This window comes from Acanthaster planci, linkage group LG05, assembly GCF_054643075.1.
Source record: "Acanthaster planci isolate LZ-2023a linkage group LG05, COTS_SCS, whole genome shotgun sequence".
Classification (NCBI taxonomy): domain Eukaryota; kingdom Metazoa; phylum Echinodermata; class Asteroidea; order Valvatida; family Acanthasteridae; genus Acanthaster; species Acanthaster planci.
Genome location: NC_141781.1, coordinates 22,842,167 through 22,862,506, shown reverse-complemented (window position 1 = coordinate 22,862,506; position 20,340 = coordinate 22,842,167). Strand labels below are relative to the sequence as shown.

Genomic DNA, 20,340 nt, shown 5'->3' with positions numbered 1-20,340 from the left:
TGTTTAAGATGAGCTTTGTTTTGGACTTCAGGTAGAGCGCAAGCTTCTCGCTTTACAAATTTTGTTCCCAGAAAATTCCATGTGAAGGAATTTTTGCCAGATTTCCAATTCATATTGTGATATTTTTGGATAGTTCATAAAAACTACAGGGAAAATCAACAAAATAATTAATAGGGCAATAGATCACTCTTTACGTGTGATTCCAAATTTTTTCTCATACTCAACAGTCATATAAAATATAGTATCTATTGTCTTTGGAATACAAAGTGATTTGAAGAGACTGGCGAGTAAAAACTGCTTTGGGTAAGAGTCCCATGCACAGATATCACTTGTTTTCCCTTGCGGTGGTTTATCAGCCATCAGAAAGTGAAAACAAGCCCCGAAGCCAAATTTAGTAGTTAAATATTGAAACATTTACACATACTTGGGAAACTCTTTTTTCAGACCATTCTCGTAGGATTTTAGCACAGGGTGTCGAGCGATGTCACTGAACAAACTCTTCACCTAATTTGCTCCAAAAATAGTAGGTCTCATGCCATGCCCATGGCAGGGTCTAAAATAAACCACTGCAGGTAGGTGCTTTGCCAATTGATGAGACGATTCCACGTTTTACAAGACATGTAAGTGACAACTATCATGAGTAAATATGATTGAGGAAATGAAATTTATGTCATAACAATTTACCTGTCAGGCTGGATTTAAAAACAGATCATGTTAGGACAGTTCCAACGCCATGAACTGTGAAATGGCCAACAGGCATAGATAATGACATCAATGATTTGGGCCTTCCCTTTTCCAGGTTTCCAGAACAAGAACAGAGTCATGGAGCTAATATTCAATTACTATAGACAAGCGCTAACTTCTCATTTTCGTCTTCCTACATTAATCTGAAAGAAAATTACCTGATTCTTTTAAACGGTGGAACACATTACAGTCTGTAAAATATGATAAAACCACTCGGAAACCTTAAGAGCATATTTTCAAGTTGTTGATGCTTTGTTGATGGTACATACATGTATGTGTGTTGACGCTTGTTAACGGTAAATAGCACGACCGACCGCATGTGTTTGCATTGTTTACTGAGAGCAAAATCTAGCCCCACACGTAGGGCTGTTGTCAGTGGCAGTGGCTCTCTTTTACAATCTGTCTCTTATCTGTCGCCACCACAGCCCTACTTCAAGGCATGTCTTAAATGCCTGAAATCCAAACTGACAGATTGTCACAAACTTTGAATCCTAGCCTCCTAGGCTATTCTCAAGGTCGGAGGTTGTTCCATTTATCACACTTGAGTCTGGGCAAAGGGGCAACTCTCCATTCACTTTGTACAGGGATTTGCATGTTTTCCTCATTTTTGGCAGCAACATAATAGAAATAACTAAACCTTTTCAATACTGTGTGGGAAATGTTTATAGTGCATAAAAAAAAGAAATTTCAGGCACATTTGATGTAGGCTTGGCCTAAAGGTCATGAAGGTTAAGAGTTTGAGTCAATAATTCAGATTTTTTCCTGTAGACCGCTACACTATTTTGCTCCGTTGAGTTTTCAGTGCGAGAGATGGAATAGTCATCAATTGATCAATCAGTGAGAAGAATCAAGAATCAGCAATATCATCCCAACCTTGAGAATAGGCCTATCTAAGCTCTACTGAGTGGAGCGTTAGTACTCCCCTTTTTCCATTTTGGACGGGATCGTCATACTAACGCTAACTAACCCGTACATAGAGTAAGGTGAAAACGATTCTCAAAAATTCCAAAGACTCACCCAAAATACCTCTATCACCATCTACTGGCTTCCGTAAATACCAACGTCAAACGGTTGGGGCTTCAATAATATTTCTGACTTCAAAATCTGCCAAAATCCGACCTCTGTGGTCCCTACCAACGACTGTTTCATGGAGCCTTCTCAGGATGTATGGTGAACTGTCTGCACAAAAGCAGTCCACAGGTATTACCAAAAAAGACTTAGCAAATCTGCCCATGGAACGCACATGTAGCGAGCAGGGGCCTGCATTTGGCAGGGACTACAAAGGTCACGATCAACAAGTCTTGTATCCAGATCATGTAAAGCTCACTCATGCGTACGTCTTGGGGGACCATGTTTGCCCACAGAGTTATTGGCCAGAAACTCTACATGCCCGTATTTGAATGGGAGGAGGCAGTGAAAAGTTTAAGTGCTGTGTGTGTGTCGAGCAAAACGGTCGGATTTTGACAGGTTTTAAAGTCAGAGAAATCACTGAAGCCCCATTGAGAACCGTTTTCACCATACTCTATGTATGGGCGTGGAGCATTAGTATGACAATCCCGTCCAAAATCAAAAAAGAGGAATACTAACACTCCACTCAGCATGCTCAGAGAACTAAATGTAGGTCTACATGTATCTCGTGAAATGAGAATGACTTGACAATTTACGTAATGACTTACACCGTCGTATTCTTCAGAGTTGGGACTTTCATACATGTACAAGCACCCTAAAGCTTTCCCAAACAGTATATTTTCCGAGGTATGGTGCTTGGAAAAACCCTGCCTCAGTGCTTATGGATATATGTGTCGCCATTTTCAAAATAGGGCCTGCATCGTGTGTACATGTACATGTATGTAGGCCTAGCCCCACAAGTAGGGCTGTAGTGGCTCTCTTTTACAATCTGTCTCTTATCTGTCGCCACCATAGCCCTACTTCAAGGCATGTCTTAAATGCCTGAAATCCAAACTGCAGGATTGTCACAAACTTTGAATCCAATATCTTCTGAAATGAGGATCACTCGACAATTCTACCTACACCGCCGTATTCCTCAGAGTTTGGACTTTCTTACGAGCACCCTAAAGCTTTCCCAACAGTATGTTTTTCGATGTATGGCGCCTTGAAAACCGGGTCTGCGATATTTCTATGTTGACCATGGGCGGCACCATTTTAAAAGGAAAGCAGCGCTTCTTGTATTGGATTTCAAGGCACCCGACAGGCGCTCTAGTATACGTTGTACCATACAAAACTGGTTCCCTGTCACACCTTGCGTGACAGACGAACAAGGAACTGGTGAAATTAAATTTGAATAACATTAATATGCATGTTACTCTATCATGCTCCACACATGTGCTGTGGGCGGACTGTACACTAGCAAAGTTCAGGCGCAACTTATTACCAAGCAATACTATGACAACATGAATTATGCATCTATGGCACCTGTCCGGTGCATTGAATTCCGACGCAAGAAGCGCTGCTTTCGTTTTTTAAAATGGCACCGCCCGTGGGAGCTATAAATGCAATCGCACGTATGAAACCAAACCACCGTTCACAATCATGCACAATGCATGACATCTAGATGCTCAACCAACCATAACAACTTCATGTGTGAAATCAGGCTCCTATAACATTCTGGCTTTATTTTCCTTAAAAAAAAACCTCCCTGCCCATAATTTTAACCCGGGATTCGAACCCACACCCCATACATCACAAACCATTATGCTGTAACCGTTTGACTACTGCAATTCACACAGGTTAACGGTGTTTTTACTGTAGATATACCGATGAACCTCTGCAACGCGAGACTAATACACATTGGGCATGCGCAATACAAACACAACCATCGTGGTTTGGCGTCATACGTATGGTTGCATATATATCTCAGCCATGGACAGCATAGAAATATCACAGACCCGGTTTTCAAGGCGCCATACATCGAAAAACATAGAGTTTGGGAAAGCTTTAGGGTGCTCGTACATGTCGTATGAAAGTCCAACCTCTGAGGAATACGGCGGTGTAGGTAGAATTGTCGAGTGATTCTCATTTCAGAAGATATTGGATTCAAAGTTTGTGACAATCCTGCAGTTTGGATTTTAGGCATTTAAGACATGCCTTGAAGTACATGTAGGGCTGTGGTGGCGACAGATAAGAGACAGATTGTAAAAGAGAGCCACTACAGCCTTATTTGTCATGTTTGTAGGGCTAAATGTAGTACTAAGCCATGTCCAAAGATCGTATAGCGCCGAAGGCGCAAGATGGATAGCTCTACCCAAAGACTTGAAAGAGTGTAATTACCATGGGCGCCATTTGAGCAAACGATACGCCTGCGCAGTTTAGGGTAATGCTTAGGCGCAGGCTCACCAGGTGCACTGCCTGCCACGGCGCCTGCGCCTTTGCATTAATGTGCATTGCGCAGGCGTATTGCTTGCTCAAAGGGCGCCTATGCAATTATAACGATTTACGTGTATTCACTGTGAAGTTCGCTATCTTGCGCTTCGCGGAGCTATACGATCTTTAGCCATGTCTGCATGTTGTTTAGGGCCTACTCGACGTGTGCTCCATTGCTTAGGCTAACGCACAAAACAGTCGTAACTAATTAATGAGCTCATGTAGAACTCTCATTTTCAACTCCTTAGGCCTTTGTGAACTAAAAGTTAAAACAGATTCAGAAGAAAACTCACCACATTCACACTTCTGCTTTGCTTTCGACATGTTGCTTTCGATGCATGCCTACACTCACAGACATGTCTATGTGTAATAGCGCCCCCAGTTAGAATAATTAACAGCGCCCTCTACTGAATTTTAACAATAATCTTTGCACAGCGCTGTCGCATATCGCTTTCGCTCGTCGCCCAACGCCCAAACAGGGCGTTGGAGGACGAACGAACGTACCGCTAAGCATTGATGGTTCGCTTTCAAAATCCGAGAGAAATAGCACCACCTGGTTACGTTCAGAAACAGAGTGGCCCTGCGTGTTTCAACGGAAATTTAAGATTATGACTGCTAGGGCAGTTTTATTTTCCTTATTCCCCGCCCCAAAATAACCCCAAAATAATGGTCAATCACTGGGCTCAATGTTAAGATGGCGCCTGCTCATTAACAGCTAATATTGACTTATTTTATTTTTTTAAATTACTGAGTACCTTTTGTAAACCGTCTATATTCAACAGCGCTCACGAAATGCTAGCAATCAATAAAATTACTGACCCTTTATTGTTAGTTTATTCAGCACCCGGTTTGTAGTCGTAAGCAGATATGAAGCTGTTTTAGAATTCTACCAAGATAGAATTTGGATTGGATTACGCTCGCTTTACAAATAAAACTATCAAAAAATGACCAAGATTATTTTCTAAAAATTCACAAAGTTTCCACGAAAATAACTCCGACATGTTGGCTTTTCGTTCGGATTCGAGGAAGCAGTTGGCTTTCCTCGGATAAACATCATGCTCACGATATCGAGACAAAGCCAAGTTAGTGCTTTTTTACTTCAACGAAATAATGTGTCACGCGGGCAGGTCATGCATGTGTTTTTACAATGATTATTAGGATGATCGTATAAAACAAGGTGATACGCAACACACCTCAATTACAAACAACTGTGCAATGACACAGCAAGCAAAAGATGGCCAAATATGCATCCTTGCCAAGTTATAGAGCGACTGGAAATACCTTGATCATTGTCCATATCCTGGTCCTACAGGGCAGGAAATGGGCCATGTCCGCCAATCGGGTATGGTTCCCCAGTTGTAGTATGCTACTCCGAGTGGGTTTAACTGACAACTTTCTCCACGATCTGACTAATGCTCCGCCTACGTCGTATTCATTTGTTCCTTCCCCATCAACAATATGCCTCAGGTTTGTGTGCTCTTTCGTGTTACTCCAACTAATGCAATGTCTCTTATTTTGCACTCACGAAGACAACTTACATACACACTTGTTTTTTAACGACATAGGACTCAAAGTATAAAGCCCTACCCTGAACTTTAATTAACCCAGTAGCGACACCATATTTGGAACAGATAGGTTCTGAAGTGGGAATTGTGAACCCGGCGATTCTTGCCCGTAAGCAGCTGCAGCGATATCCGGGTTTCTACCTCCGGAAATTGTACACAACAACTGTTGACAAGAATTTGTGGGCTGCAATTATCGTAAGTTGTAGATTCAGGAATAGGGAATGTACTGATCTCTTCTTATTATCCAACACAAAACCTCATGTTCTGTAACCATTTGTTTTGTAATTTTGTTATCCGTCGTCCCCTTACCATTCTCTCACTGCTTACCCAACTGATCAAGGAAAAATCAAATCTTTTCCAATAAAAGTAAACAGCCTGTAATCTATTTCTACACCCTTAGCTCACATATATCAACATCAATGCATGCCAAACATGGGTTTATTGAGTGGTGTCTATGAGCATTGACGTCACTTTGGCCAAATGGCTTTTTTAACGTAGCCAAGTAAAAAAACATTATTACGATTAAAAGAACGTTTTGTTCGTTAGGATCCAACAATAATTTATGCAAAGTCAAGTTTTTTTAAGTAGCATGCTTACGAGATTAATCAACGGCATTAACAATTTCACTGTGATCAATACAGTGTCGTTTATTCCAAATTTAAAAGTGTGAATTTTGAAAGTAACTTCATTACCATTGGCGACCACATTTTAATCTGCTCGCACGCATGTCTTATCTCTAAAATGCTTTTCTGCTGTCTTTTTGATCGCATGGATCAAACTGAAGCTAGATGGTACAACGATGATGACAAATTTGAGGATGATCTACTTTCCACGGCCGAACTCAAACCTGGGGGACAGCCAAGGAAGGGTGGGGGTATAGCTGTCACGATGAACAATGACAAGTCAGTTCATATACGCACGCACATGGGACGTGTACTACGTAAACAGGTGACTGTTTGACATGTAGGAAGCATAGTGCATGTTTGTCTCCTCAGAAGACTGCTGTTGTAACGCAGCACGTTGGCTGAGTCACCTGGACAAATCAACAGCTTACTGCAAGAAACGAAAACAGTTTAGTAAGTATTTAGTTGCCAAGCATGTACACAAGCGAGTTTCGAACCACGCATGATCTGAGCCTAGTTTCGGTAGTTGCAGTATGGAAGTTTCTTAACATCATCTTAAGACGTTCCCTCTTCGCGCTGCCTTGTTAGCTGGGTGTCATTGTCTTTGTGGGAAAAATATAGATCCCATTTCCTACCTACCGACAGCGACACAACGTTGACATTATTGTGGCCGTTGTGTAACACTGGTGTGGGACTATAAAGTCGGGTACCTTTGGTCGCCGGGCTTGCTGAATGGAACATCATCCATCTTAGATCGTGCTGTTTTGTTGTGCAGGTATTTCCTACTTCAGTACTATGAAATTGTTATATTAATAAGTTTCTTGTAAAGCTGGTGCCTGTGCTAGTAATGTCGAACCTTTTGTTTTCTAGATTTGCGTCAAGTGTTCGACCATCTGATGGGGGTTGCTGGAAAATTCATCCACAGCGATCACAATTGATCTGATCAAAGGTATACGTTAACTTCATAACTGCTCAGTTTCATTTCAAATTTCAACTAAATCCAAATTTCCATCATGCCACGTCCATTGGAGGTTCGCGTCAGCCCAGTAAAGGGGAGAGTACATTTGGGTGGCACGGCTAGTTTTGTATGTGACACTAAGCCGATGGACAGAGATTCGGTGCATGAATTCTCGTGGGAAGCCGCCGTTCAAATAGCCAACGAGACCCGCTATGAATTCGACGATGCCCGGCGACGCATCGTTCATATCATGGACGTGCAGGGGCGAGATAATAACACCAATGTCGTGTGTGAAGTTCGCACTGCTACTGGGAGAAAGGGGAAAGGAACGGCAAAGATTGTGGTGAAGGCTCGCGAGATTGCGTCCATGCCCACTGCTAGACCAACTCTGCCAGGGAGTTTTGCCCTAAGGAAGCTAGGAGTGCAATCACAGTTTCACGATTCTCCGTGTAATTGCCTTACCCTGGGAGTTTCGCTTGGTGGGGTTATTCTTCTCCTACTATGCTTTATGATTGTGGCAAAATTGTTTGGTTACGCAGCAAAGAAGCGACACATAAAGAGACCGGATAAAAATGCTATCCGGAAGAACACGAAGAAAAACCAAGATGAGTGTTTCGTCCCCGAAGCTGGTGACGTGGAGAGGATACAAACAAACGCCTCAACTGGAGAAATTTACAACACTTTTTATGAGGATTTGGGACCCAATTGGACAAAGGGGTGCAGTGCGTCATTGCCAACAAGGTTGGGGTACGAGCATAAAGCAGTCTTCGGTAGTAGATTGTCTATGACGTCAGACTATGGAACCTACGAAAACCTAAGCGGAGGCGTGTCCCTGGGTTATCCCTCCCCTAATGAATGGAACCGGCCCGCATGCAGCTCGTCCCTAGCGATACAATACACCCACCACACCCAACCAACAGTCGCTTCGTTCCACTCTGTTAATGATTTGTATTATGTGGACAGTTGCTATATAAGACCTGGACTGCTTGAGATGACTTGTGATATATATGAAAATGTTCAACCAACCGAACCGGTATACGAAAATTTGCAAAGAGGCAGTTACAACACGTATGCCGACCTTGACTTCGGAGACAGTAGCAACGCCAACGTCACGGACCATACAAGTATCGACTCAAACTCGGTCGAGTATTCAAGAATACTCCAAATTTTATCGGTTTTTAGGAGTCGAAGAGGAAGCATTACGGTAAAAGTCATTGAGACTGGCAATGATGAAGCCTCGAAGTAGTTTCAAAGTTTTTCCACCACCCAAATTTGTATTGTATTATAATAAGTTTTAAACACTCCTGGAAACTGTGTCAAAACGACGGGTTGAAAAAATAGATTCAAACATACTTCACTGTGTCCTCATTTCTCAATAAAACAGCCAACGAATTTATTGGAACTTGGGAAGGAACACTGCCTGGTTCAAGATTGGTTTTATGAGTTGCAGGACTTTTAACCGGCATGTGTTGGGACTTTTATAAAGCTTCAGGTTATGCGACGAGTACACTTAAAAAAGCATAACCGTACTCAAGAAAATTGACGCAACTTTGCTGCTTTTACATTTAAGTCATTTCAACTTATAATATAATTCTATGTTACTGACAACTATTAAACTACTACATAATTATCAATCCAGCCTGTTTTGAAATTTCTGAGTGTAAAGCGGGACTTTCAGACGCTAGATGCAAAGACCTTTGGGGGAAACAGACATACCTGTCCTTGTGTTGCTGTTGTGTGTCTCATGTACATTATTGTATAAGCTGATGTGTGCATCTTCAAAATGCTGTTAGCAACAGAAGAGGACAAGAATGTTTCCCGCCCCAAACGTCTCTAAAGTCTCTCAGTATAATGCTTTTGCAAAGTAGTAGTGTCTTCTTCATTTTCCATTTCGTAAAATACATGTACCTGTAGACTAATTCCAGAAGACGTCACTCGTAAGCTGGCATCGCACTCACACGTACATTCTTCAACTTGACGCGCGCGTGCAGTTGGCAAATCACGACACCCTATTGGTCGAAGAGGCATGTAACGCGCGCGTATCACCTGTCCACGAGCGTTGCATCACCGCAGTAATTGTTTTAATTCTGTTCGGCAAATTACATTTGTTGCACAAATTTGACAGTAAATTTCTGTGTACACAAGCCTTTGGCAAGTCGCTTTCAAGGTATTTTTGAAAATGACTTCTGGTCGATTTCAGTGGCGTCACCTTTCTTCTAAACACCTCATTTTTGTGGACAGCGTCAGAATTTGGCAACCCATAAAGTTCATAAGGGTTGGGCGTGGCCTACGAAATTCTACTGCACAAAAACAATCTCCGTAATCAAGGGATTGAATTACCTTCAAAGTGCACGCATCAACTGAACTTGTGTAACTGTGCCACCATATGAAAATTGCTGTATCCTTATTTTAAAGAAAATATGTAACAAGTCCGACCAGCCGCCCCTTGAAACCATTGACAATCATGATTTAATGTACGCTGTGAGTAAGAAATATAACCCACTTGTTGATGTGCCCCTGATTATGGTATCAAATTTCAGTTCCTCTTAAGAAAATTATACCACAAAAAATTATAATAACAAAAATGAAATAAGCTGAGCCTTGAACTTGCTTAATGAGATATGTTCACATGGTATTTAGCAATACATAAATATTCTCTTTGGAAGAATAAAACAACAGACAGATCATTTGTTCATTAAACTATGAAAGGAAAAATGCAGGAAATTAAACTACTGTTATTCTATATGAAGCTTAAAATAAAGCCCATCCTATTGTCGTTGCAGCTTATTTTAAAGAGAATTCACATTTTGAAATCTTAGCTTTTTTTACGTAAATGAGAGCAAAAAATCAAAATGAACGTTCTTGCCGGTCTTGTGCAGGACAAAAATCGTACAGGGATTTGAAACAATTATGTATGGTGTCCTATTTATGACACATTGCGTAGCCCCTTCAATAGGATACCCAAATATATGACACGTCGTTCCGTCTCCATTGGTGTTTTTCACAGTTTAGTCTGGAGCCACGTGACTCCCATTGTGTTGTCCGTTCCATTTTACCAAAGAAATATTTTTTTAAAAAACGTTGTCTTCAAGAAATCTTATGAGAAGTTAATCATTGATTCGCCTTGATGAGGCCCGGGGCGACGGTTAAACTGCGGCCATCATATTTCATATGGTCACGTCAGTCGTCGCCTCAAGCCGTTGTCGTTGTGTCTTGACTAGGTGATGCAATATGTCTTACACCATCACTTTGTCTGGTCGAATTCACAATCACTAAAATTCTTATACCTATTCACTTTCTGAAAATGTTCCCAAGCTACCCTGTGTGGCCCTGGTCAATACTTACACACAAGACCACCTCCTGATAACTCGATTAAGTTGTAATTTTGGTAAGGCAATAAGCAACAAGGTTTCTGTTTAGGACGATATTTCGAAAATCTACATACATGTATTTATAGTCTCTTCACATCTGGTACATCGGGAGTCTCGTACACGTCATCGTCTGGTGCAACGTCGTATAAATGTGCATCGGCCATGTGTGTCATTACTGGACTTGAGGAATGGTATTCCTCCAGTGGAGGTTCGTAGTACACTTCATCGTCAGTGATGTTGGCTTGTTCTTTCTCTACTCCAGTGGAGTTGGCTAACGGCAGTTCGTATAAAACTTCGCTCTCATCACCTGATAGTGGACTCTGGTTTGTGTTTGGCTGCAGCTTAAAGTTCTGGTCTTGTTTCCAAGACGCAGCAATTTGTTCTGTGACTTCTGGTGGTTCGTAGTAATCGCCATCTTTAGAGACTTGCCAGCAGATTTGTTTATTAGCTGATGCTAGTTGTTCTGTGACGTCAGGTGGTTGGTAATAGTCGCCATCTTTACTAGAGACTTTCGAGCAGATTTGTTCATTACCTGATGCAAGTTGTTCTGTGACGTCGGGTGGTTGGTAATAGTCGCCATCTTTAGAGACTTGTGAGCGAATTTGTTTGTTGGCTGATGCAAGTTGTTCTGTGTCTTCCAATGGATCGTAATAGTCATCCTCTTGGGGGGCTGGGTAAGTTAGATTGGTACTGTTTCTAGGTTGTTCGTAAACGACAGGACTGACTGCAGTGGGCCGCAGTGCCGGTCGGTATACATCATGGTCAATATCCATGGAGTCACGGGTGGCACTGGATTGTGAAGGTGACTGTATTAAGCCTGACTCGTAGACTATCGTATTGGTATTAGGATCACTTGCAGCTTCATAAACACCAACATCAGTGGTGGAAAAGTTGGTGGGCGGGGCTCTTAGAGGATGGAGACTCAGGTATCGTATGGCGCTGGCGGACCTACCGGATGCGTCTAGGCCTTCGTAGGAAGTTTGGACTACCTGTTGGCCCTGCCAACCCGCTAGAGACGGTACCATGGAATCCCCGCGCCTGGGTTTGTTTCTCACACGACGTGAAGATCCTGAACAAAGTTTGTGAGATACGAACACTAAAATAATGATCAGGAGCTGGGCTATGACAATACTGCCAATGATAATACCTGTGATGGCGCCAGTACTCAAACCGCCGTCAGCCTGTAACGTTGGGAGTGGTTCAGTCTGGTTAACGTCAGGGGTTAATGTGGTGTTGGCAAATATCGTGGTGGGTGTCAAGGTGGTGATGACATCAGTTGGACCCTCCACGGTTGGACGAAGTCGAACTGTTAATAATGCTCCCGCAGTGGCTGACAGTGCCTGCGCTGTCGCCACTGTGCACTGCACCGAGGTGTGATTGTCAGTTAACTGGACATTGCGAATTGACAAAGTTCTTCGATCCATGGAGAGCTCAAACCGGCTCGGTCCTTCAAACGGGGGGACGAAGATGCCACCAAACGTCCAGGAGATCTCAACAATCGGGGACACACTTCTATCTAAACACACATACACTGCTGTCTCACCAGGTCTTACATCAAGCAGAGGTGGCTCCACACGCACTGTTGGATTTATACTGAGGGGGGTAAGAGAACAGGTGCGTTCTCCAATAAAAGCTGGGCTAGTGGCTCGACAGGTGAACCGAACCCCGTTCAAAGACGATTCAAAAGTCCTTTCAATAACGTTTCTGTGTTGTACAGCAGCGGTGATCTCGAAGCCATTCTGTAGCCAAACGAGCGAGGCTGGCGGCACTCCTCCCTGGGAGGTACAGGTTAGGGTGGCCCGCTGGCCCAGTTGAATCATTCCGGTTCTTGGAGATACCTCACAACGTGGAAAGCCTTCATCGGGTGGTTGCAGCACAGTCAGTCGTGCCCATCTTGAGGTCAACATGTTAGATCCCAAAGGGACATAGCCGCATCGGTAAATTCCGGCATCAGTCAGTTGCACCCTAGAAATCCTCAGGTTGAACTCGCCACGAGTCTGATCCCCCACGATACTCAGTCTGGAATCTGCGGACTCCTCAAAGAACGTGACATCGGATGAGAGGTACCGGTTAACTCGGTCGAAAAACCAGTAAACTATAAAGCTCCCCTTGTTATTCACTGTGCATCTGAGGATGACAGTCCCACCAACATGCACAGATTGATCTTGCGGTCCACGAATTATCATTATTGCTGCAGTCTCAATGAATAAGATGGCTAACATCAAAACTTTTAAGTAGCTGGAATGTACTGATGCAAACATGATTGCTGGACTTTCTACGATAAAACGCTTGTTTTCATTTGTCACTGCCCATCAAAGCAATACCTTTCATTCAGTGTGATACTCAATTCACAGACGTGCGGATATCAAGATGCGATATAACACAGCCACCGTAAATCTACTAATGATCATGTAAACTTGTACCGATTGATATCTGGGAGTAGTATCCGGTAGTCTACCAGTGGTTTTCCTGGGACAGAATCCCACCGGATGAAGACCTCTGGTATTACGCATTCACTTTCCTGTACTTACACTTGTACAGACGCATCCTTATTGTGGGTGTTTTTGTGTGGGTAAAAATTCAATGATATGGCACTTTTGAGATGCAGAGAATACTGAATGGGGTCAGAACACGTGATTTCGGATCATTTGATGATGGAACAAAAAGGGATTCTCCGCCAAGGTGCGTGTTCGAAGTTTGATAAGGAGTTTTTTTGCTGAATGTATTCGGTGTGCGTCACGAAACATTGCTGTCTAGCTCCGAAAAGTTTTACAGGAAAGTAAACACGCACAACCTGCATGAAACGCACAAATAAATAACATTGAAATTAGAAAATCGCAAGAAGTTTCACAAATATACATCAACTGTTAACGCTTGAAAGTGCAATCTATTTGCAAATCACGTGGACCCTTTAGCTCCTGTCCTCTCCTTATAAAAAAAATAAGAATATGTTGTATTCAAAAATCGAGCCTCGAATAATGTCGTACATGGACATATAGTGGAAAGTCAATTTTGACATCAAATTTCTTGGGATAAATAAATCACAATTTGCACAAATCAATCGGACACCCAGACTCGATCATGGAATTCGCATTTTTGTGACGCATAACATTGTTCCGATTAGTAACAATTTACAAAACCACGGCTTATGTCTTGTGTTGATGTGTCATCCGTTGAGGCGGACAATGACAAATGTGCTTGAATATCATATCGATTGCAAAACGCCGCCGATAAAAATGGCAAAGTGCAATAAATAATGACCAACATCGGCCTAGGTGTACGTACGAAACACCAGTATAAATGAAACCACTCTATGGGAGAGATTTGTACTTGACCAGCAAATCGGGCATTTTAATTCCAGTACCATCTTCCCAACGTTTTCTGAGAGTTTTTCGGCAAATCGCATCAAAGATTCCAAACTTATGGTAGCATTTATTGGCTTGACTCCAATTCTTATGTGTGAGAAAGATCACCTTTACATAAGAAACAATGGCAGGAAATGACCCGCTAAGTTTTACGTCCATAGGAAATGAGGTGACCTCAGGCTTTATTTTGCTTTCACATAAAATAGAGCACCATACCTTTCTGATCGACGTCTAACTTAACTAAAGTTGTAGTGAATCTCACACTTATCTTTTTTTGGGGGGGGGTTGAACACTACAAATTGTAATGACATTGGGAGCATCAGTTTCATAATCTTTCGTCGCCTTCTGTTTTAAAATTGTCTTGTATGTACCGACTTTGAAATTTTAGTGTACACCATCACGACAATTAACTTGCTCACATAGACGCAGCATGTATACATTCCAATGCATATTTCTATCTCATGTTAAATTTGGACTGCTGTTTTTGACTTGTGTTGGAAAGGTGGAAATGATGTAGTGTTTTCACTGGAAGAATAGTGCTATGTTTATTCCCGACGAAAGTAGTCGATCCACTTTCTGTTTCAGCTCCTTGAGAAGTTTTCAGAGCAGCCACATTGACAACCTGTGGTCGCTGTATAGGCAGTAATTATTCGTGCACAAATGACAAATGCTGTCTTCATACTTTCAATGCGCATGCCCTGAGGTCGATTGCCAATCTAGTAAAAACACCAAAGCCCAAGTACGCAGGTGTTTTTCTCGTTAGAACTATTTCATTTAACTGACTTTTTGCACGCACTGAAACGTCACTATATAACAGACAAACTGAAAACCGAATTCCGGAAAATGACATCCTTTGTCCTTTACTTAGTCACATTCAATCAGTTCGGGCGCCAGAATCCTCCAAAGTCATGTATTTATATCCATACCAGATACATGCCCAAACGAGATTGATTGTGCAAGGGTTTATTATTTACAACCTCTGTTTGGCGCCCTCCTACAACGTAAAGGAATAAGTCTCTGTAGAATAAAACAGTGGCCCGTCTAAAAACTACCACATCGTCTCAACCTCTAAATCTTTTTAAGCTTTTGAAGTTTACCCAAAAATGAAAACTCTCGTCTGAGGTATTGTATCACACACTTTAATGGTTATGTTCCAAAAGAAATTGAGCCCGCTTCTCCAAAGTTTATGCCTGGGGTCTCAGAATTAGGCGAACTGAAAAGAAAAGAGGCCGAAGTTTCCTACATGATCCAAACAGTGAAGCTAGCTTCAACGTCACTATGAAGATTGTACTTAAATGATATGATTTGCAACAACAATCTCAGTGACCAGTTAGCCACTGAAAATGATTGTTCAGATAAATGAAATCGAAGTTAGCTTTTTTCATCCCTAAATACCCCTTGAAACTTTTCAATTCGACTTTTCGTAGCCTTTAATTATTACTGAGCCGACTGCGTAATAGTAAGTTACATGCATGGATGTCCTAAGAAGTAAAACTAGGGATGCGGTCGGAAATTTTTTCATTAAATCAAAAACGTTGTCGTGTTCAGCTAACAGGCGACTTTGTCCGTTACCAGTATCTTGGCAACCATTCATTGAAAGAATGGCATCTTAGTTGTATGCTAAACACTATAAATGATGAAGGAAAGAGGAATTTCCAAAACCAAAGAACTGAAAATAATTTGGGAAACAACGATCTCATCAGTCGTGCAAACTTCATTTGTGCGTAGTTTCCATTTACAAAATTTGCATCCAAACTTCAACCTCGTTCCGAGAGATCATAAATACGTATACAAAAATCTACACACATCTCACAGCTCTAATTGTGAGGTCGATGCTAACTATCCCAACTTGGAAAGAGGTTGGTTGTGACCATAATAATTACTCATAATTCTATCGGCGGTTCATGCGGTGTGCTGCTTTAGAAGCAGGACGACCACACACAGGCAAATTACATAAACTGTTAAGCGGTCATTATGTTTTAGAATTTGTTAGTAATCAGTGCGGGCGTGCCGGTGGTACAACACCAGCACACAACTGCGGTTCACAATTTTACCATAATAAAGGAAATTTGTCCGCAGCCAATTCTCAAGTTTATTGAGCAACAACTATATGCTTATTTACTATGTAAACGAAGTCAGGCCTTGATATGACCACGAAATCTCAACGCATATCATATTTATGCGTTGTAACATCCTACTTTGATCACCTCCCAGATTAATGTCCGATTTATAACATCTCCATTATCCTCCATCGGCTTCCCTTTGCTGTTGTTCAGAGGTCATTTCTGGAAGTCATTCCTAAATTGGAACGTGAAACTTTCGCCATTTCGTACAAATTACAGTGATTTTTTGGGAAGCATGTACCACCACTCCTGTGAAACGTAGGCACGGTTGCACGACCCACCCACTTAAACCATACCGTACCCTCTGGTAATGACAGGCTTGACTCAGAGTTCCGGTATGCCATGTAATTTATGCATAAATATACCACAAACTCACTGATATCAGAAACTATTGGTTGGAAGGTGGAAGAGGAAGGACTAGCCTGTAATCTCTGAACCTTCATTCAGGTTTGCAATGCATAACCACTCTGGCCAAATAATCTGGACCACTTCAACACAAGACAATAGATCAAAACTAGGCATTTTGTCGGCACAATTTTCTTGTTTGTAAGCTGAAACAAACATTTCCTCCCAATTTTAATCGTGTTAAGTAGTCTATTGGAGAACTACAAGCCTGTTAGTCGCAGTAGCCTGTTAGCACCAAAAGAAAATGGGATTTTGTCGGATGATTTTCGCTCTGGCGCTAGTAGGTGCTGGTTGTGTGTCGTCCATCAGGCTAGGACGCGGGCCGGAGACCACGGAGGCTCGGGCCGGACAGACGGTAGAGCTTCGCTGTGACGTGAATTATCGTAACGGCGAGACGATACTGTGGTACCAAAACCCCACCAACAGCTTCGTAACATTCAATAGGGACGTGTACGATTCTCTGGATGACGATCGTAAACAGCGATACTCGATTCAAGGAAGCGAATACTGGCATGTGTTTAATCTTCGTATCGCTAATCTGAAAGCCGTCGATAATGGACATTTCTACTGTGGGTATTTGGAGGGAACTAAGTTTCGAGTCCTAGGCAGTGCTCGTTTGACAGTTATCTACCCTCCAGATGAAACCTCGCCTACTTGCTCGATTAACCTACTGGACGAATCCAACTCCACTACTGCTGGTGTTGGTAGCACTGTGGACTTAATCTGTATGTGGACTGGGGGTAACCCCCCACCCACTGCCGCTTGGTACCGCCAGAATGTTCCTATGGAGACCCGTAAGGAAGAGGGTTATGTGTGGACACGCTGGGAACTAACAGCCGAGGATAAGGGGATGGAGTTTACCTGTGAGATGGAGTCAAAAGCATTGAGTGAGAAGCGAAGCTGTACCGCTAGCCCGCTGCATATCTCACCCCAGGCCGTCATCGTGCCTTCGGTGGCTTACGTGAGGATCGGAGACACAGTGGAGTTTGAATGCCAGGGAACAGGTTTGCCGAGGATCACATCCTATGTTTGGACGGTGCCGCCCTACTTAGCTCGGAATCCTGAGCGATTTGAGCTGCGAGACGGCAACAGGATATTCCATTTACTTGCTGTAGAGGCTGGCGACGACGCTTTGGAGATTACATGCGAGGTAAGAACCCTGCGTGGGTTAGAAGGAACGGCGAGTGCGGTTCTCAGACTAGTACAGCCAACAACACTAAGCCCCAAGACAACTGCGGCAGACACAGAAGCACCACCAACAACTCTCATACCGACCATGGCCAATGATGTGCTAACAACAACTCTCATAGCGACTGAAGCCAAGGACACAGAACCAACAACGACAGAAATTAGTAACAAAGGTGCCACCGGTCCAAAGTCGACGCCAGCATCACCTCAACCAAGCGATAGTCTACCGATGGTAAGTCTTCACAAGAACACCATTATCGGTATTGGTGCAGCTGCTAGCACGCTCTTTGTACTGATCATCGCAGCTCTTCTCGTGTTACGGAAGAGATTGCGAGCCAGGAAGAGCTCGATTCGACGTGACACATCCATGCACCTCGTCAATGGTGCCTACGAGACAGTTATCGGAGGAAGTCGTGTCATCGACGACCCAGAGCACAACCATCGCATCGAGTATCAGACCCATGATAACCATCGTCCCGTAGCAGCAGTGTCCCCCTGGCCCCAGGCTGCTGGTCCGTCACAGAACGGAACCAAACACTCCGTGTGCTACGCTAAAGTGGACAAGAAGATATCCAGGGACAGCGATCCACTTTACGACAAAGTCCCTGTCGAAGACAAAGTGGATTTGGGGATTGGGAGTTGTATTCAGGGGCGGGAACCAACCTATATCAACCAAGGAGCACTAGCGATTGGGCAGGAACCCGACCCTAGGGAATTCAATGCCGAAGGACTTACTTACGCCGAGTTGGAGTTGGAAAGAAATGGAAGGCTGCATTCCAAGAAAAGTCACACAGTCTATGCAAAGCTCAAATGAGGACCACCGAAACTGATTAAATCGACTCCCATGAACAGTAGTAGTTTAACCTTCTCATTGAGGTTGGTATTTCCGACTAAAATTTAACAGTGACAATTTCTATCCAGAATAAGAGTTTCGGGTCTCTGCTTTTGATGTTTAGGTGCGTCTTCAAACCTACTTACTCACAATCACTTTGTCAGTGTTTGATATGGAGGCTTTTTATTCCTGATATAACCAAGCAACATAATTATTAAGTGTCTCTAAAAGCGCTTTGTTTATATACAAATAGACATTGGTGAGTGATGTCTGAGAGCGACTGTAACATACATTCCAAATCCATCACTTTTCACAGATGTTGAAAAGAGGAACTAAAATGTTGATAGTGATGTTTACATGTACTGTGTTTACAAAATATTAGGCCTTACAAAGTTGTTTTTCACAGAACCTTGTGCATTTTATTTCGATGAAGTTGTATTCACTTGCTACTGACAGGGTAAATAGAAAGACGGGAGTTTTTAGCGGGACTACCGACAACAAAACCAAAGCAAGAATAGTTTATGACTACAGCCAACAAAACACATCATTAATTTTAATTGATCTAATGTACTGCGGGCAGAACTCCCTGTAAAATTACGACTGATTCTGTGTTTAAACTCAAAAGCAGACTTTATTTTGGACTCGGTTTCAATCCAACTTGAGTCAGCAGATGTAGACACAAACCGGGAAAGTCGAACGTTTTCTCGTAACTTTAACATTGATTCCACGACCCATGCGCATAATTTATTATATTATTTACAAGGTATGGGCCAAACACCGATTGAACGATCTCGAGAAATTTCAAAAATAAATCCAACTAGTGAATCACTTAAGGCCAAAATGCACGATGAAAAACGGAGGAAAAACTCCTTGGGGTGGAACAGGCAAGCTATAGGTGTTGGACGTTGGTTTGAATTGAAGCGGTATATTTCCCGGTGTCTCTGGCTACCGTAAAACAATCCGTTACGGGTCTTGCCCTTGTTAAACTGCATGAACTACGTGCTGTGCATCTAACAACCAAAACAATAGAGAAATTAAACTTATTCTCAACTTGGAAATGAAGCAAATTTTGGTTGTAATTTGCAGAGTGACAATCAGTTGACAGTTTGACGGTTCAAGAACGGTAAAAGAAATACAGGAAGCCTATAAGGTTACTTATGGGCGTGGTTGGTATTATTATAAACGTAGGTGATAAACAACATTACTGTTCTATCTTAATGATTAATAGGAAGTTCCAATTAGTTTTATAATCCGAAATTAACCTGTGCTATTTTGATCAGGAAAGAATACTGAATGGGAAAAATATTCTCATCAGAAACTCGTGATTTTTCGTCTTTACATAGTTTACAAGCTTACGCAAACCTGACGCGGTTCCACAGCCGTCTGGTTTGCATAAGCTTGTAAACTATCCATATCTTTTTGGGCGGGGGGGGTAGACCCTTCGCACGTGACGTAACCTGTAACTTTCTCTAGCGATACTGCTTTTCATTTTTTTTTGGGGGGGGGGCTAGACAAAAGTTGGGGGAAGACCTCTAGCCCCCCTAGAACTGAACACGATGTAAACCCTTTCTGCAAAATAAAACCCTGGAACGGTGGTTACTCCTAACACGGTCCAGCACATCATAATTACAAGTACCGTCGAGCAAGTTGTACCATTTCCCTCTTCATTTCCTTACTCTCTTCAAGTACAAACATGAGGATTCCAAATACAAAGTTGATTGCATCCCAAGCACTGTTCAAGACTCTAATAAAAAGAAAACAGGACCAGTTCGGGCTTAAAATTAG

General features: G+C 42.5%; 4 protein-coding genes across 5 annotated transcripts in view; 2 read left to right on the top strand and 2 right to left on the bottom strand.

Annotated features, from left to right (window-relative positions):
• LOC110990364 (uncharacterized) overlaps positions 1 to 4,467 on the bottom strand; it is a 43,975-nt gene extending 39,508 nt beyond the window's left edge. The window contains exon 1 of the transcript XR_015425238.1: positions 4,419 to 4,467. The gene's annotated coding sequence lies outside the window, so the exon portion shown is untranslated. The remainder of the gene's footprint in view (positions 1 to 4,418) is intronic.
• Positions 4,468 to 6,575: 2,108 nt separating this feature from the next.
• LOC147799261 (uncharacterized) lies at positions 6,576 to 8,517 on the top strand. 2 transcript variants are annotated; one of them, XM_087137312.1, is made up of 2 exons: positions 6,576 to 6,766; positions 7,184 to 8,517. In XM_087137312.1, exon 2 carries the CDS (start codon positions 7,327 to 7,329, stop codon positions 8,515 to 8,517), a length of 1,191 nt encoding a protein of 396 aa, XP_086993438.1. In that variant the 5' UTR covers positions 6,576 to 6,766; positions 7,184 to 7,326. The 2 variants fall into 2 exon arrangements, with proteins under 2 accessions (XP_086993438.1, XP_086993437.1); XM_087137311.1 differs by lacking the exon at positions 6,576 to 6,766 and adding an exon at positions 6,773 to 7,088.
• Positions 8,518 to 8,636: 119 nt separating this feature from the next.
• On the bottom strand, positions 8,637 to 13,242 carry LOC147799260 (uncharacterized). The gene has a single exon (XM_087137310.1). The coding sequence runs from the start codon at positions 12,901 to 12,903 to the stop codon at positions 10,723 to 10,725; it is 2,181 nt and encodes a 726-aa protein (XP_086993436.1). The 5' UTR covers positions 12,904 to 13,242; the 3' UTR covers positions 8,637 to 10,722.
• Positions 13,243 to 16,770: 3,528 nt separating this feature from the next.
• Positions 16,771 to 19,518, top strand: LOC147799259 (uncharacterized). The gene has a single exon (XM_087136913.1). The coding sequence runs from the start codon at positions 16,780 to 16,782 to the stop codon at positions 18,535 to 18,537; it is 1,758 nt and encodes a 585-aa protein (XP_086993039.1). The 5' UTR covers positions 16,771 to 16,779; the 3' UTR covers positions 18,538 to 19,518.
• Positions 19,519 to 20,340: the final 822 nt, after the last annotated feature.

Bases quoted from the DNA above. Each gene is read 5' to 3' on its own strand.
- LOC147799260 (XM_087137310.1), bottom strand. From the start codon at position 12,903: ATGTTTGCATCAGTACATTCCAGCTACTTAAAAGTTTTGATGTTAGCC.
- LOC147799261 (XM_087137312.1), top strand. From the start codon at position 7,327: ATGCCACGTCCATTGGAGGTTCGCGTCAGCCCAGTAAAGGGGAGAGTA.
- LOC147799259 (XM_087136913.1), top strand. From the start codon at position 16,780: ATGGGATTTTGTCGGATGATTTTCGCTCTGGCGCTAGTAGGTGCTGGT.